The 14,516-nt window shown below is 48.1% G+C and overlaps 1 protein-coding gene and 1 long non-coding RNA gene across 8 annotated transcripts in view; one reads left to right on the forward strand and one right to left on the reverse strand.

Moving 5' to 3' along the window:
* Window positions 1-14,516, forward strand: part of enox2 (ecto-NOX disulfide-thiol exchanger 2) — a 162,276-nt gene that overhangs the window by 63,881 nt on the left and 83,879 nt on the right. Inside the window, exon 1 of one of the 3 annotated variants that reach the window (XM_023794878.2) lies at window positions 6,505-6,638. The exons of the other annotated variants lie outside the window; for them this stretch is intronic. Within the exon in view, the coding sequence (XP_023650646.1) occupies window positions 6,617-6,638 (22 nt within the window). The 5' untranslated portion in view covers window positions 6,505-6,616. Of the gene's footprint in view, window positions 1-6,504; window positions 6,639-14,516 lie in introns of those variants that run through there. 3 annotated transcript variants of the gene reach the window in all.
* On the reverse strand, window positions 2-7,582 carry LOC111835006 (uncharacterized). 5 transcript variants are annotated; one of them, XR_011993555.1, is made up of 9 exons: window positions 6,656-7,582; window positions 3,938-6,557; window positions 3,806-3,858; window positions 3,461-3,483; window positions 2,312-2,462; window positions 1,997-2,065; window positions 1,094-1,167; window positions 719-926; window positions 2-502 (listed from the first exon to the last, which is right to left on the reverse strand). It is a non-coding gene; the product is annotated as an uncharacterized lncRNA (long non-coding RNA). The 5 variants fall into 5 exon arrangements; XR_002836132.2 differs by having other exon boundaries at window positions 2,312-5,936; window positions 6,410-6,557; XR_002836131.2 differs by having other exon boundaries at window positions 2,312-4,061; window positions 5,587-6,557.

A 14,516-nucleotide genomic window follows, 5' to 3' on the forward strand; every position in this document is an offset into this window, starting at 1 on the left:
TGTAAATAATGCTTGGTACCACTTCTTGAATTGGGTTGCGCACATCAGCCTGCGCCCAAGCCGCTCCGTGCCCGATATGCCACCACGCCTGCTCCGCTCTGCGGTTTTTCTCATTTGTGAGCCTAATCTCTTATTTAATATCTCAGGAAGTTTAATAAATTCCCCGTAGTGAATAATAAATGCATTGAGCAGCATCTCCAAGTCAGAATGACTCTGTTTTCAGAATACCATCAGTGAACCCACCGGCCACACGACATGATATTTATTAATGGCGTTATCGTCATCATATCATACACAGTTCAGAGGGAAGGGCCCTGCTGACCTCTGTTGATGGTGCTCCGGAGGGGGAACCGGTCTGTTTCAAACACGTCAGCATCCTGAGGAGACTCCCATTAAGCAGAGAGAGAAACGTGAGCTCCTTTGCGTCTCCCATCTGTCTCCAATCTCCTTTTCTGACATTGGGAGCGTTGTGAGATTGGTGAGGGGAGCAGTGCCTGGCATACTGAGAGACAGAAGTAAATCAGAATGAAACACACACTTGAGATAAAGGTCCAGAGCCTTTTATGTAATTAACAGAAGGATTTTAACATTTTTTCCCCTCCAGCTATGCTAAATTATTAAATGTTGTGTAATTGTGTTTAAACACTCATCTTCACGCAATGACAAGTAACTTGTCTTGTGAGAAGTTTTTTGCGCAGGATTGTTAAAAATAGCTTACCGCTGAGGGCCCTTGGAGTTGATTTGCAGCGTGGAAATCCACCCTGCTGTTCCTCCGTGTTAAAAGTCGGTGTTGTTTCGTTACTCCTCCTTTGTGGGAGCTGCTAGTGACGGGTTTGAAGAGTTCTTGCATTCAAAGTTATGCTTTGCCTCAGGGTCCAGAGCTCAGACATGTAAGTCACATGTTTCGGTGCCTCGAGGAGCGATCTCTGTATGCATGGTGGGGGGGGGGGGGGTGTTTGCACGGCTGTCATTCACTCTCTACCAAGTTTTCCGCTCTGCTGATGACGCGCTTTAGGCTGCCGTTTGCATTTCGTATTGTTAGGCTGCGGGGTGCAGGGTGGGAGGTTTAAACTGGCAGAAGAAATACACATACTCAAAGGAAGACCTCTGGCTTGCCTGTAGAAGAAGGGAGCGTCTGTATGCTGTCGCTCAGGGATGTGGAAAGACCTGCAGTGGGTTGATATTAAAAAGAAAATATGCACACATTTGTACATTTGTGAACTATGTTCTACCTACACACATATACACTCACCTAAAGGATTATTATGAACACCATACTAATACGGTGTTTGACCCCCTTTCACCTTCAGAACTGCCTGTGTGTATACACACACTCACCTAAAGGATTATTAGGAACACCTGTTCAATTTCTCATTAATGCAATTATCTAATCAACCAATCACATGGCAGTTGCTTCAATGCATTTAGGGGTGTGGTCCTGGTCAAGACAATCTCCTGAACTGAATATATATATATTACTGCCTTACATAGGACATAAACAACCACGAAGCATTTGCACAATGTGAGAATTTGTGATAGCACTATTTGTATAGAGGTGTCCAGAGCTTGGCCAGATAGAGGGTGATACTTATCCACTGTTAGGTCTTCAGAAACCCCATTAGCTATCCGTCAAGACCAAGAAAGACAAATGACACAGAATCAATGGCCTTCGATGGACAACATTCTGCCCACGGAAAGCAAAGGGAGTTCATTAAGCAGCCCCAGACCCTTTAGCCCTGGCATTTATACTCGATCTCTGCTCAAATAGTAAGTTTATATTGATTTCGCAGTGGAACTTTACAAATACCATAGCAGTTCATCGAAACCCTTGCCAGTTTTCTGGCCAGTTGAACCTTTAAATACCAGCTCCTCTCAATCTTTGACAGCATGATTTCTGAGTCTGATGTTCTTGGACAATGCCCAGATTTCACCCCAGATAATTACAGGATCTCCTTGTCTTTCAACATTCACTTCAGTACACCACGCAAACCGTCACCTCCACAGTTGAAGCTGCTTGATCCCCATATGGACCGATTTCCAGGTACCTTCTGCTACTTCTTAGTGCCTGTGTGTGAAACGTTTCCAGGGGGAGCAAATCAGGGATGCAAAATAGGACACAGTGTAGAGTTGATGCTCAAGGTACCCATCCCCCCCTCCCCCGCCCCGTTTCCAGCAGAGTCTTCCCAAATTAGCAAGCTTCACAAGGACGAGCAGTTTTCCCAGGGGAGTCTCTGAAAGCTGCTCCTGAACCCAGTGGACATCCTGTCAAATTTGCGAACGCTCGTTTCCCAGGCTTTGTCCCCGGATTTACCTGCCATCTTGCTGTCCATTTCATCTGGGTTCAAGCTTGGAGCACCTTGCGGGTAGCGGCTGATGAATCCATCACTCGTGTGGAGCTGATTGCTTCTGGCCTGTGATTGAAGGCCAACCCTTCGGCTGGACTCAGGCCTGGATTTCATGCTCTGGGAAGAAGAGGTGGTGCAGTATGAGAGGAAAATACATATTAATAATTATTTTATGTGATTAAAGCTCAAATTTACTTCATGCTTCATGCTTGTTTTGAAGCCGCCTTGGTCTTCTGCTCCCAAAAGCAATTTGTCATCACTTACCAGAAGTAGTTTTCCATCATCTGCTAGTGAATCAAGTGAAATTAGTCTTCAGTTTATAAGTCCTTTCTTAACACGCATGTCTTTTAGCAGCAGAAGCCATTGTAGCATGTAGAAATAGATAAGGCAAGTATCTCCTCTCAGCCAGGCATGAACTGAATGGGAGTTCAGGGTGACTTTGTATCTAATTCATTCTGCTTCACCAAAACTGACAATCAGAATCAGTCTCAAATGCATGAGCTTTATTTATGAGCAATCTCCAAACTGTGTCGATGGAGAGACCGTCCTGCCAGCCATTTCTGTGACTGTGGCATGGCACTCATTGCTAAATAGATATTATGTAGTAATCCTCCAGAGTTCCATCTGATAGCATGGGGCAGCAGTGGTTACCTAGGCATGGTTGAGGAGGTGCATCCTTAGAACCAGAGCTCACAGCAGCACACAACTCTGCTCCTGTTTTTTTTTTCTTGCTTCTTTCTGGTTTCTGTCATGCTCAGATGTGCTAACATTGGCGTGGCTGTTCTGTGTGAGAGTACATGTATGCGTGCCATGTGCTAGTCTCACACGCTCTGTGACTTGCTGCTGTACGTGTGTTGCTATGATTTCCATTAGCTCCTTCCTAAGACAAGCTGCCAGTTCCCCTGTTTGTTCAGTGGTGTTGGAGTATGAAATCTCCCACAATTCAGTGGCTGACTATAAACATGCCAGTTGGATGTTCAAGGACATGTTTTTTTTTATTGAGCAAGCAGGGCTAGCAGGCATGTGTGACATATTTAGCTATTTTAATAGCTTTAGGCTTTAAAAAATCAGTGCAGGGAATGTTGTAATGGCAGTGACAGAGAGAAGGTGCTCACCTTTCATTGCTTGCTGGTCTTTACTGTAAAACACAACCACAATAACATTTTTAAAAAGGCAGAAGTGTTTGACTTTATGCAAGCTGCATTCCTCACGAGATTCTCGTGATCGGTTGCTCTATGGCTGGCAAGGGCTTTTGTGTTAATGAGGTTACGAGTGAATAGCTCCACTGCCTACTGTAACTGCGCGTTTTATGGGCACGGCCTGGCCTCTCAGGTGCCTTGCTTGTACAGCCAGCACGACTCAAGCCCAGTGCCACCGGATTCCTGTTGGCCATCCTTTAATTATCTCACAAGCAGGCGCAGAGCTGGCCTCTGGTTAGGGATGAGTCTCATTTCTCTTACGCTTTTGCTGTTAGAGATCGTCTTCAGCTCAGGAGGAACCCAAGTTGTTTTTCCTGCACGTAACAAAAAGCTAAACAATACAAGTCGAGAGGCTTAACAGCAGCAGACAGTTTCTCTGACATCATGTCTTACAGAGCAGAGGTGCTTGTTGGTGTTGGGTGATGCCGATGTCAAATATCATATGTCTTTCCTCTCCAGGCCTGGGGTAAGACTTTCATAGGGGAACATCAATTCGAATGTTTCATTGTCTTCATCTCTGCAGATTGATGGACATTTAATATGCTGTCAAGTTCGTTTTTCTTTTTCCCTGCCATGTTTTACAGTCTTTATCAAATGTATAAGAGAAAACATTATCTTCAATTTGTCATAGATATAGTATTTGGATTGTATGGAAATAATTTCCTATTTTATGGATGGATGGTGAATCAATCAAGCCATACATAATCTTGGAATACTGTGTAGTTAATGTTTTATCGAGCATGCAAGCAGAATTACAATTACAGTAAACAGGCTTCATAGTAATGGTTTATAAATACATAGTAACTTAGTGACAGCACTTAAAATATTTTTACCAATTTACACATGTAGCTCCCAGCACTGTGCATTTTCATAGTCTTATCTCCATAATCCTGCACTAAACCCAAGTCAGTGGGATTGAGATTGTATCCAATCATAATTGGATAACTTTTTTCCTAAAGTGAGCACTTTACAAACAAAAAAAGAAAATGGAGGAAAAAAACATCCTTGCCACTGGGAAAGACCAAGAGCAGAGCGATCTGATTGGATTATATATGATATGCGTCCAATGGATGGAGGAGAGGCCTTTGAGGGCCTTGTGTCAGAAGATATGCTTTCATACTGGCTTGGTAAAGTAACAGGGCCAAGGTGCGTCAGATATGCAGACAGTCTGTCCAGTGCAGATTTAATGCAACCAGGTGTATGTATGTTGGTAAAAGTCACCGGTCACTGAGGTTAATGATACTTAATGAGGTTGCTTGAGCTGCATGATAGCAGGTAGCTGCAAAGACCAAGCAGTGACTGGGTTTTAGTTCCTAAAAAAGAAGGGGGGGTTCAAACTGTTCCCTGAGCCTAAAAAAGCAATTGTTTGATAATCCTTAATATAGAAAATGCCTTATTTAATCATTTAATTGAACAAAGTGTCATCCGTTGGATATATAAAACAAGTACAGCAATATCTTTCTCAGAAGGTAAGCAGCCATGCTTATGAGTGTTGGACCTTTTAAGACCTGACCACAGGCCTGACTGGATTTTTTCATAGTCCTTTTTCAAACTTGCAAATGAAAATGATGTTGATAGATGTCCATTTGGCATTATAAAAGTGAAGGTGCACACTGAATCACTGAGTTTTACTATCATGTTTTTTCTGATAAAGAATAATTTGAGCCTTCTTGCTACTGACCCCCATCGGCTAAAACCAGGCAGCATATGATAGACCTTAGTACTCAAATGCAAAATGATCTACTTTTGACTTGAGTTCAATATGAATGTATTGAAATAATTTCCCACTTGCACAGCTTTATCTTTGCGGATTCGTGTATTTTTAAAGGTACTGTAATCTACACCGGACTGTCGCTCAGGGAACTGAACTGTGATTGAGAGTCGTCAGTCGGTCACTAGCATCATAATCGCCCTCTGCTGGTAGCTCCCGGAACTCTGACCCATGTTTTGTGCCAAGCACTGCGGTGTGGGTATTGTTGCTCGTCTGACTAACTGCCTCGGTCTGAATCTACCACTGTCTAGTAGGGTTATATTAGTCTCACCTCTCAGCTCTTTCCTTTGTGCGCATTATACCGCATCCCGATTTCCTTTCAAGTGGTAGAAATAAGAGATGAGAATGCACCGTTACCCCACCGGTTCATTTTCAGTCAGATCAGCGATTATCTTGGAGTTCAACAACTATCTCCTTGTTTGGTTCCACATCAGCGGCTGCTGGTTTCTCAGTTAAACTTAGAAATGGGTCTGGGACGATTCTGCGAATGACTTTTTTTCCTCCGAAAGTCAAATCGCGAGGGCTGCCAGGCAGGAGAACAGGGTATTTTCTTTATAATATCCTTCGTTGTTCCCTCAGGTAATTTCTCTTGCATCTCTGTGGATTTTTTCAGCGTTGCCTCTGCAAACAATGCAGCAGAATCCTTTAGTCTAATACGGAGAATTCAATAAATCATCAGTGATTCCTCTATTCTGTAGTCTTATTCGGGGTTTCTAGGTAATTAAGCTGTATTTTATTGCACTATTATGACGTTCATTAGATGACGGTGAAGTTCACATCTCAGTTGTATGTGAGGTTCTGCACAATGTGTACCCCTTTCTGTCGGAATTTCTCGTAATTATTGCCGTCTAACATATGCACACTACTAGAGCTGAGATTTGCAGGAAGCTTTTGGCCACACTTACTCCCGAGTGGTCACAGATCAACTCCCTGCTAATTACTTAAGCCAGCGTCAATCTCGGTCCCCTCGGAGTCTGGCCTCGGAACAGCACCTCGGTGACTGTGACGGCGATAGCGCACACGTGTGTCCCCGCAAAGATATACGTACCTAATCTGTGTGTGTGTGTGTGTGTGTGCGTGTACACGATTATTACTGAGCCGGTCCCTCCTCCATCCGTCCTGCCTGATGTAGCTCAGAGCGCAGGAGGAACGGGCGGCAGCACAACTCTCGACGTCTTCGGGACTCTCTCTCTCTCGCTCGCTTCCCCCCTCGCTCCCTCCTTCCTCCTCCGACGGCTGGCACTGCATTCACATTGGTGGGATTACAGAAGGCAGGAGTTAATCTTTCGGATCCGAGGACAATGTTTGTCGTGCAGTACACAGGTATGGGATAACTTTACCGCACGGCGTCTCGCTTCCAGTTGCTTCACCGTCGTCTTTGTCTCGATCCCTCACCCTCTTTCGCCTCCTTTTTTATTTTTATTTTTTACTGATGACTCGGTTTCAAAGCTATCTAGTCCACCTTCGTGGACCAATGGGACCACTACTCATGAATAGTTAATTGTCCTGGCAGAAGCAGTTACTTTATTTATTCATCGGTGCGGATCGGATGTCGCCGTGTGGAGCGGAACCAGCGGTGGTTCCAGTTATCGTGTTAAGATACCGTGCGCTGTAATGCGCCTCAGTATCACTCCGAAAATTAAACCCTTCAAAGTACGAGAGGTTTGCACGGTTTACAAAGACAGTATGTAGAGCCCACGGACAGTCTTCCTAAATAATCCGACAGACGTTATTCAGTGATACGGTGTCTTGTGTTTCATGTGGATCTGGCTTGAAAGCGGTCCGCCGCCCGCTGTGTTTACAGGGTGCCATGCACGCCTCTGCTCCAGCCTCGCTCTATTTTCAGTTTAATCGCTTCTTTCCAACACCCAATCGATCACCTGGAGGCCATCCGATCTTCGGTTTGGTTTTCTTGCGTTTATCTTTCCTGTCGTCAAGCGCTGGATGAGCTGCTCCTCTGGTAGCAGGACCTCGTCGGTGGCCGTAGCCCCGAGGAGCCGCGCCGGGTCCCTTTTTAATGTGTCCGGCAGAGACTCCGGTGAATCACCGCTTTATCCGCTTGGCTTGCCGTTTTATGAATGCCGGCTTTGAAGCTCCCTCACCCACTGACCGCGGCTGACAGCATTTCCACGCCGGTCATGGAATGAAGTTTCACTGCTGTCACTGTGTCCCGCTGTCCTCTTTACTTTCCTTTGTGTGTGTGTGTGTGTATGTTATTAAAAACTGCGTACATGCTCTAATTTGTTGTATCAACTGTCTGGTTTTTAATTCTGTGTTTGCTTTTAAAGGATGTGTGTGTAATTTATTTTTAAAAGGTTGTCCCCTCTAATGTGAGTTTTTTTGTGTGTGCTGGTTTATGTACACTGTGTGTTTGTCAGTTTTCCCATTTGCTTTCACCCCCCCCCCCAAAAAAAAGTAAATGTCATAAATATCATCCACAATTGGCACTAGCTGAACAGTACATTTATTCACAATCAAAGGATAGTTAACAGAATTTATGTGAATTTAATGACAAGGTTCCAGACATTGTTATGATGTGCTAAAATGAACAGTGGTAGTGGTCTGAATGTAGAGGGATAATCATCTTATTAAAATGCCCACTGATTACCCAGCAGGATATTTTAATCCAATATTTTGAGGGGAAATAGTGGAGCTAATGGGCCCACCTTGAGCTATCGCTGCACATTCATGACCCTGGAATCCTCTGTAATTGGGTGTCTTAAATTTGCTTGAACAGAGCTTCACACAGAGCTTTCTATGATTACAAGGGTGCTGCAGTTTCAGCTGTTGTTTATTTTTTGTCTCCGCTTTGTTTTTAAACCCACAGGGATGAATAAAGTACAACTTGTACTATTTCAGTGCTGTTTATTCCTGGCTGTTTGTGGCATGTCGCATTCTGCCCCCCTTCAGCCATTAGCACAGCCTTGCTGTTACAGAGCTGTCTCTACACCTCTCTGCTGTCCCCTAATCTTTTCCCGAGGGTGGGAGTCCTGGGAACCCGGTCGGGCCTGTCTCCCTGTTCTTGGGGAGGGGTCACTGTGGGGTGGCTGTTGGACTGACAGACGGCAGTGGGGGTACCCCTGTGGAGCAGATGCTGGTGTGTTGGTTATTATTATTATTATTATTATTATTATTATTATTATTATTATTATTATTATTATAGCCAGCTAGCTGAGTAGTGTAAATTCCAGTCAGCCCGGTTTAGGGTTTGGCACTGCTAACTTACTTAGAGAGCTAGTTATCGGCACTCACATGACTGGTGTAGTGCAGCTGGCATTAAAGAGCGCTCAGCAGCCTTAACCCTGGCATGTGGTGGCGCTCCAGCAGTAAGCCGAGCCACGGGTCACTCTCACGGCCCCGGAAGGCACACGCGGGCAAGCATGTCACCCGGGGCTTTTATTCATTTACAGGTACGCCTTGAGTTTCCTTGGTTACGGGTTCCTCGGTCCTCGTCATATCTCAGTTCTGAATGTGTGGTCATTAGCTGGCTTTACTGCTGGGGGTGGTAAAAGGAGAGGGAGGGCTAATAATGCACTGCTTTCGCCAGCAGCTCAGGGGATGGGAAAAAACAGCAACTGACATCTCATCAATACTAGCCATGCCTTTCTGGAGACTAATTACCAGCAGATAACCAGAGATTGGATTGCTTCACTGATACCTGTTCAGGACGAGTTGCCTTTTTCAGTCTGCTTTGTTGTTCTAGTAGCCCTCTGGTACTAACAGAGCTCTGTCTTCACTGTCAAATCAGCTTGACCAAATGGGCAGGGCTGGCTGCTTCATGGCCGTTTACGGCTCCTCAGTACTGGCGCCACTGCTGAGAGGGCCACTTTGGCATCAGGCTTCCGGGATGCGATGCCCAAACCATCCAGTCCCCACCTCCGAGGTCAGCCCTGAACACTGCAGTTAGCGTCTTTAAATGTCCACTGTGCCTTCAGGCCTGTCCGAGCCTGTCACGCTAATGTTTAATTGCCGGATAAAGTGCTTTTTTATAGGATTATGTCTGTTAAGGGTATTCCAGCATCAGGCTGTGCCGTGCTGGCTGGCTGTGAGCGTCAAGCACGCTCTGCTGGTTTCTCTGAAAGCCGTTTTCTGATTGTCACTTAACGTTTGTCGTTTTCATTACACCATATTGTCAGTCCTCTTATTTGTTTTTTCCCTTCGTGGCAAAGTGACGGCTTTGGCTCCGCGCTCACCTCCAGCTTCCTGGACCGAGCACATCTGAAGTCACTGGGTAGAACGAGTTGGTTTTGGCCTGGGCGTCTGAGGGTTGGCGTCCAGAGCCGGGTTTACTGCCTCCACGCAGAGCCGCCTGCGATGAGAGCCGCGTTGTCCCAGCCTGGGGAAAGAGAACAAGCACCGTTTTATCCCTCACAAGAAGAGAGCCATTTGGGCTCTGCCAAGCCTTTTTCTGTCCTGGGTTTATCCAGAACCAATTAAAGCTTGCTGTGGGTAAAGGAGGCAGAAGAGCTGGGTGGGGGGGTTATGACATTCTGTTAATTTCCTATCTGCTACGTGGTCGCTGGTCGTCAAGAGTTACCCAGTTATTCAGTTTTACTTCCTATGTTGCAAACAGCCCAGTGATTCTATGTTTGTATCTGGTTTCCCAATATAAATGCTTATTTATATTTCCCCTTCTGACTTTGGCCGGAGATTGAGTGGTTGGTCATTATAGGAGCTGAAAAGGAACAAATTGCTAGTTTTATTTCCAAAAGTTTCCCAGTAAAGGCGAACAAGTGGAAGCGCCCAGCAGCCAGTGGGGTTTGGCGGCCTTGAGTGCAGTCTGGTGGCTTGAGATTATGACTGGGAATCAAGTGGCCGTGACATCTGGGGACAGCAGAAGGATGAGAAGCCGCCGCATGCACCCATCCGCTGTCACCCTCCGGGTCATGGGATGGGGCAAAGGCACAGTTTGGGGCAGCATGCCAACTGATGGTGGTGGAACTGCTCTATTTCCCACACGGTTGCCAGCCTCCAGGCAGGGTTCTCCTGTTGAACCTTTGAATGCAATGTTTAACCTGAATTTCACAGTAAATAAGTCCAGCTGTCTGCAGGGCCGGGTGGGCCGGCTCCAATGGTACCGTGACAGTTGGCGTCCTGGCTAGAATACCAGCTCCTCTCCCGTAGGCTGCCGCACCAGATTTTCCCTCTGACCAAAGATCCCATGCCATCCTCTAAATTTGTCAGCTGCAAGCCACATCTGTGGAAAGTTCTGGTGATGCTGCCCCTGGCATTACAGGCAGACAGCAGAAAGCGCAGTAACCACCGCCTGCATTCCAGTGGGTTTTTTGATGGGGAAGCCTGAGCTTCCAGCACGCAGGCTGCAGGGATCCCCGAGGAGGGGGGGGACTCCTCCGTTGGAATCGGGCCGTAATTTAGTGCATCGCTTGCAGAGCATGCAGGCCCCCGGGGAGATGAAGTCAAACAGCCATTTTTATTGTTATACACACACACACACACACACACACACACACACACACATACACATACACACACACACACACTTCCTGGAAGCTGCCGTACACAGGGTGTGATGAATCACTGCGGGGGTGCTGGGTCTCTCCTTCCTTAGGGCAGAAGGTCTGGAACGCTGTGTTTTTACCAGGAGCTGTGGAAGTGGAGCGTCGAGGGCCCGGGTTTGGGATATCCCCTATCGGATCCTGGCTTCGAATGCGCAGCCACACGCATGCATGCAAGCTTACAGCCTTCACCCCGGCTCCCCGTACCCAGCGGAATGGCGGGCTCCTTCAGCGAATGCCAAATCCCAAACTGTGGGAAACCAGAGCATGGGGCCCAGTCTCATCCTGGGGGAATATGGGTACTGGGAGCCACACGTGGCCAGTCTGTCTGAGTTTGCTTTTCCACCCTGTCAAGCAGCACCCAGCAAAGGGCAGTTGTGTCCCCCCAGGGGCCCGAAGATCCTGCTTCTCAGATTCTGTGAACCCCATGTCTTTTGGGTGTTTCACAGGCGTCCAGTTCTGGGCCAGCCACAGGGCGGGGATGGTAATTTTCCATCTGTGCTGGGAGGGTTGCAGGCCTTTGAGTCCCTTCCGTGGGTTTCCGTACCTATTTGGCACACAAACACGCACATAAGGCCTCATAGTTCTCCCAGGACGCCTCCGCTTCCGTAAATATCGAGGGCCAGTATAAGCTGTCCAGTATGCGATCGGAACCACACCTGCGTCAAAAGCGGCATTGTCCCCGCCAAGCGGCTCAGACCAGGCCCAGCCTCCCACGGTCCACACAGCCGGCCGCTGTGCCGAGAGGCCACCATAAACAGCTGGCCTGCCTTCAGAGTTTCAGCATTCGCCTCCAGCACAGACCCACCCCTCTCATTATGTAGCCTCACGTCACTGAGGACGTCTGTTAGCTGAAGTTCAACGACTCAGAGAGGTTCTTTAGGTTTGGTTCTCCAGTGTCTCCTGAAATGTATTTTATTGTAAATGTAATTAAACCGTCTCTACCCTTGGTTTCTTTGGGGGCCGTAAGAGGTGCATGAACTCTGTAGCAAAACCTAGGGGAATGCCAGCTGGGCATCAGGAATGGCACAAGAGGTCCGGGCACTGCCATCCTCCTCCTCTACCCCTAACTGCAGGGGGTGTCTCAACATAGAAAGCTAATAAAGACCAGAGATAGAGAAGCTGTGGAGGAGACTTAAGGAGGAGGGCAGGTAGGAGGACAGGCAGACTTTTTCTCTCTCTGATGGCTCCTGGTGTCCAGTGCTGCTCCACACACTTCCTCCAAGTCTCACTTTGGTGATCCGCAGATGGGGGGAGCAGTCAAATTGGAGAAAGGCTTTTGCAGCAGTGATTACTCCTACAGGCTGCTTCCTGTGCCTTCCCCCTCCCCCCCTTGGCCTGTTCGCAGGGCTCCGTCTGCATGCTCGCGTCACGCACTGCCTTACTGCGGTGCGACAAGCTACCTCTTCGGCAGGTGAGGGGGCATAAACAGATGAGCTGAGGGCTCCCCGGCCCCCCCGCAGGTCCGCCATGGGATTTCACAGTAACCCAGCTGGTCATCGGCTTTCCCGCTGCCCCGGGAAGCCAACCTGGTGGTCTGGTGCAGACCTGGCGGCAGTGTGTCTGTTGGACCCAAACCTTGATGTGGTTTATCAAAGTTCTTCTGAAGATGAGCAGATCTAAGGTGGAGTCCAGCAGAAGTGGCCAGCAGAAGTGGCCAGCAGCAGGTGACCTTCCTGTCCTGGGGACAGTGGACGCCTGCTCTCCCCGCCTACGGGGGGCTCTGCACCCCCAGAGAGGAACTTGTCTGCTTGGTTGACCAAGGCCCGTGATGGTGGTGTCCGCCGGAGAGCCCCCACCGCCTCCTGATCTGCACCACGACCAATATTTAGCTGGATTATGGTGCCCTTGTGTTGCATGCCTTCCTGGTCACATGACAGGTGAACAAATGGACAATAATGTGGAATTTAACACACCTCCCAAGACAATCTCTGCTGTATTAAATCACCACATTACTCTAACGGCCGTGTGTTATTATTACCATTTACTGAAATAGTGTTATCAGGTCACTATTTATAATAAAACATTTTTATGTCCGGTATTTATTGCTGATATGAGCCGTCTGCCTTTGTTCTCAGCCCACCGCTTTGTATTTAAATATTTCTTTACTTTGGAGACACATTTTCTTTATTCCTCTGTAATTTTATTGTCCCAAGACATGCAGGCTGTTTGCCAGCCACAGGGGGCTGCTGTCACTGTCAGCCTATGGCTTTCCTCATTGGCATTGTGGGCGGGGCAGAGGCGGGGTCTAAGCCGCTACGATCGGCAAGCGCTACTTCACATCATCGCATTGAACACAACCATTACAGAGGGGAAATAATTGGATCCACAAATCAGTGCCTGGATACAGGTTTACGGCTTCCTGCTGCTTTATGGCTCCGTATTTCATGGTCCGCTGGGGCAGCTGTTGGGCGGCTTTTGATGCTCTTGCCGCAGGCGTGGACCGGCAGGGGGGCAGCCCCCGATCTGAAGGGCCGGCGGTAAAATAAATCGCCATTATGTGCCGAGTCCAAGTGACGTGCATCTGCGTGTCCGATGGAGTGTGCACATGCTCACTCTGCACCTGTGCTGTCACGTCTGTAGATCACACGTGCCTCTCTTGCCATTTGGTTTTTTGGCTCATTTGGCGCGTTCATACCCCAGTGGATCTCATTGAGTCGAAAAGGTCCCAAAAATGAATGAACTGTCAATGGGGGGGCAAACTGGGGGCAAAGAGGAACAGCCAATTGATGGGCCCAAATCGCGACTTGCAGAGGCCTCTCTGTGCGCAAGATGCAGGCGTGCTCTGGGTGTAAGAGTGCACTGCACCTCCCTCTCCACCTTGATTTCTGAAGGATGTGGTAATTTCTCCTGGATTTCTGCCTTTAGCCCTCCTCCTCTCTGCAGAGCGCACAGTGGGGATGTGGGGGCAGGATAGATTTTCCGCAGCTGAGGAGGGCATATCCTGCTGCCCTGCTACCCGCTGCCTGCTGAGCCGCCATATGCAGGACGTCCAGCGGTGTATGGCAGCCGTGCCGGGCTCGGGTCCAGGATAGCTGGTGCGCTTTGTGACCCGCCGGTGCCTCCAGGCCCCGCGGCCTCCCTGAGCCCATCCGTCAGGCTGGTGCGGCCCGTCTCCGAGAAGCATAACACGGCCCACCAGTTGCCCCTCCCCCACATCGTGAATAAGAGCAGTGATGGTCCTAGACAAAAGCCACTGAGTGTGGAGAGGTGATGTGGGGCAAGTGATGTAGAGCCCCACCGATTGCAGGTACACCAAGTGCCTTATCTGACACTCTACTGGGGGGGTGGCGTGAGTCCCAGAGGGACAGCGGAAGGGGAAACACGGAATTCCCATTCGTTTGTTTACTTACGGACTACATGGCCGTTCCACTGTCTGACACATTAAATTAGTTTTTTCCCCCTTCAAAGGAATGAGAACCGTGTCGGTCACGCCTGTGGGGGGGCAGTAATATATGGATTAATGTCAATAGAAGGGAGCGGCGTTTCATGTTGGTAAATCCTCCAACATCCTGGTAATTTAGTTTTCCTCTTGTGTCAGAGAAGCTTTATACAGCTAAACTAAGGTCACCGTTCCTTGCGGTTTTGTTCATGGACTATGCCAGCATATGTGTGGAGTGGAGTGTGCTCTGTTTGGGGGAGAAAGAAAGAAAGTGAAAGCAAGGTCATTAACTCAATCCCTGTA

Source organism: Paramormyrops kingsleyae, chromosome 10, assembly GCF_048594095.1.
Source record: "Paramormyrops kingsleyae isolate MSU_618 chromosome 10, PKINGS_0.4, whole genome shotgun sequence".
NCBI classification, from domain to species: Eukaryota; Metazoa; Chordata; class Actinopteri; order Osteoglossiformes; family Mormyridae; genus Paramormyrops; species Paramormyrops kingsleyae.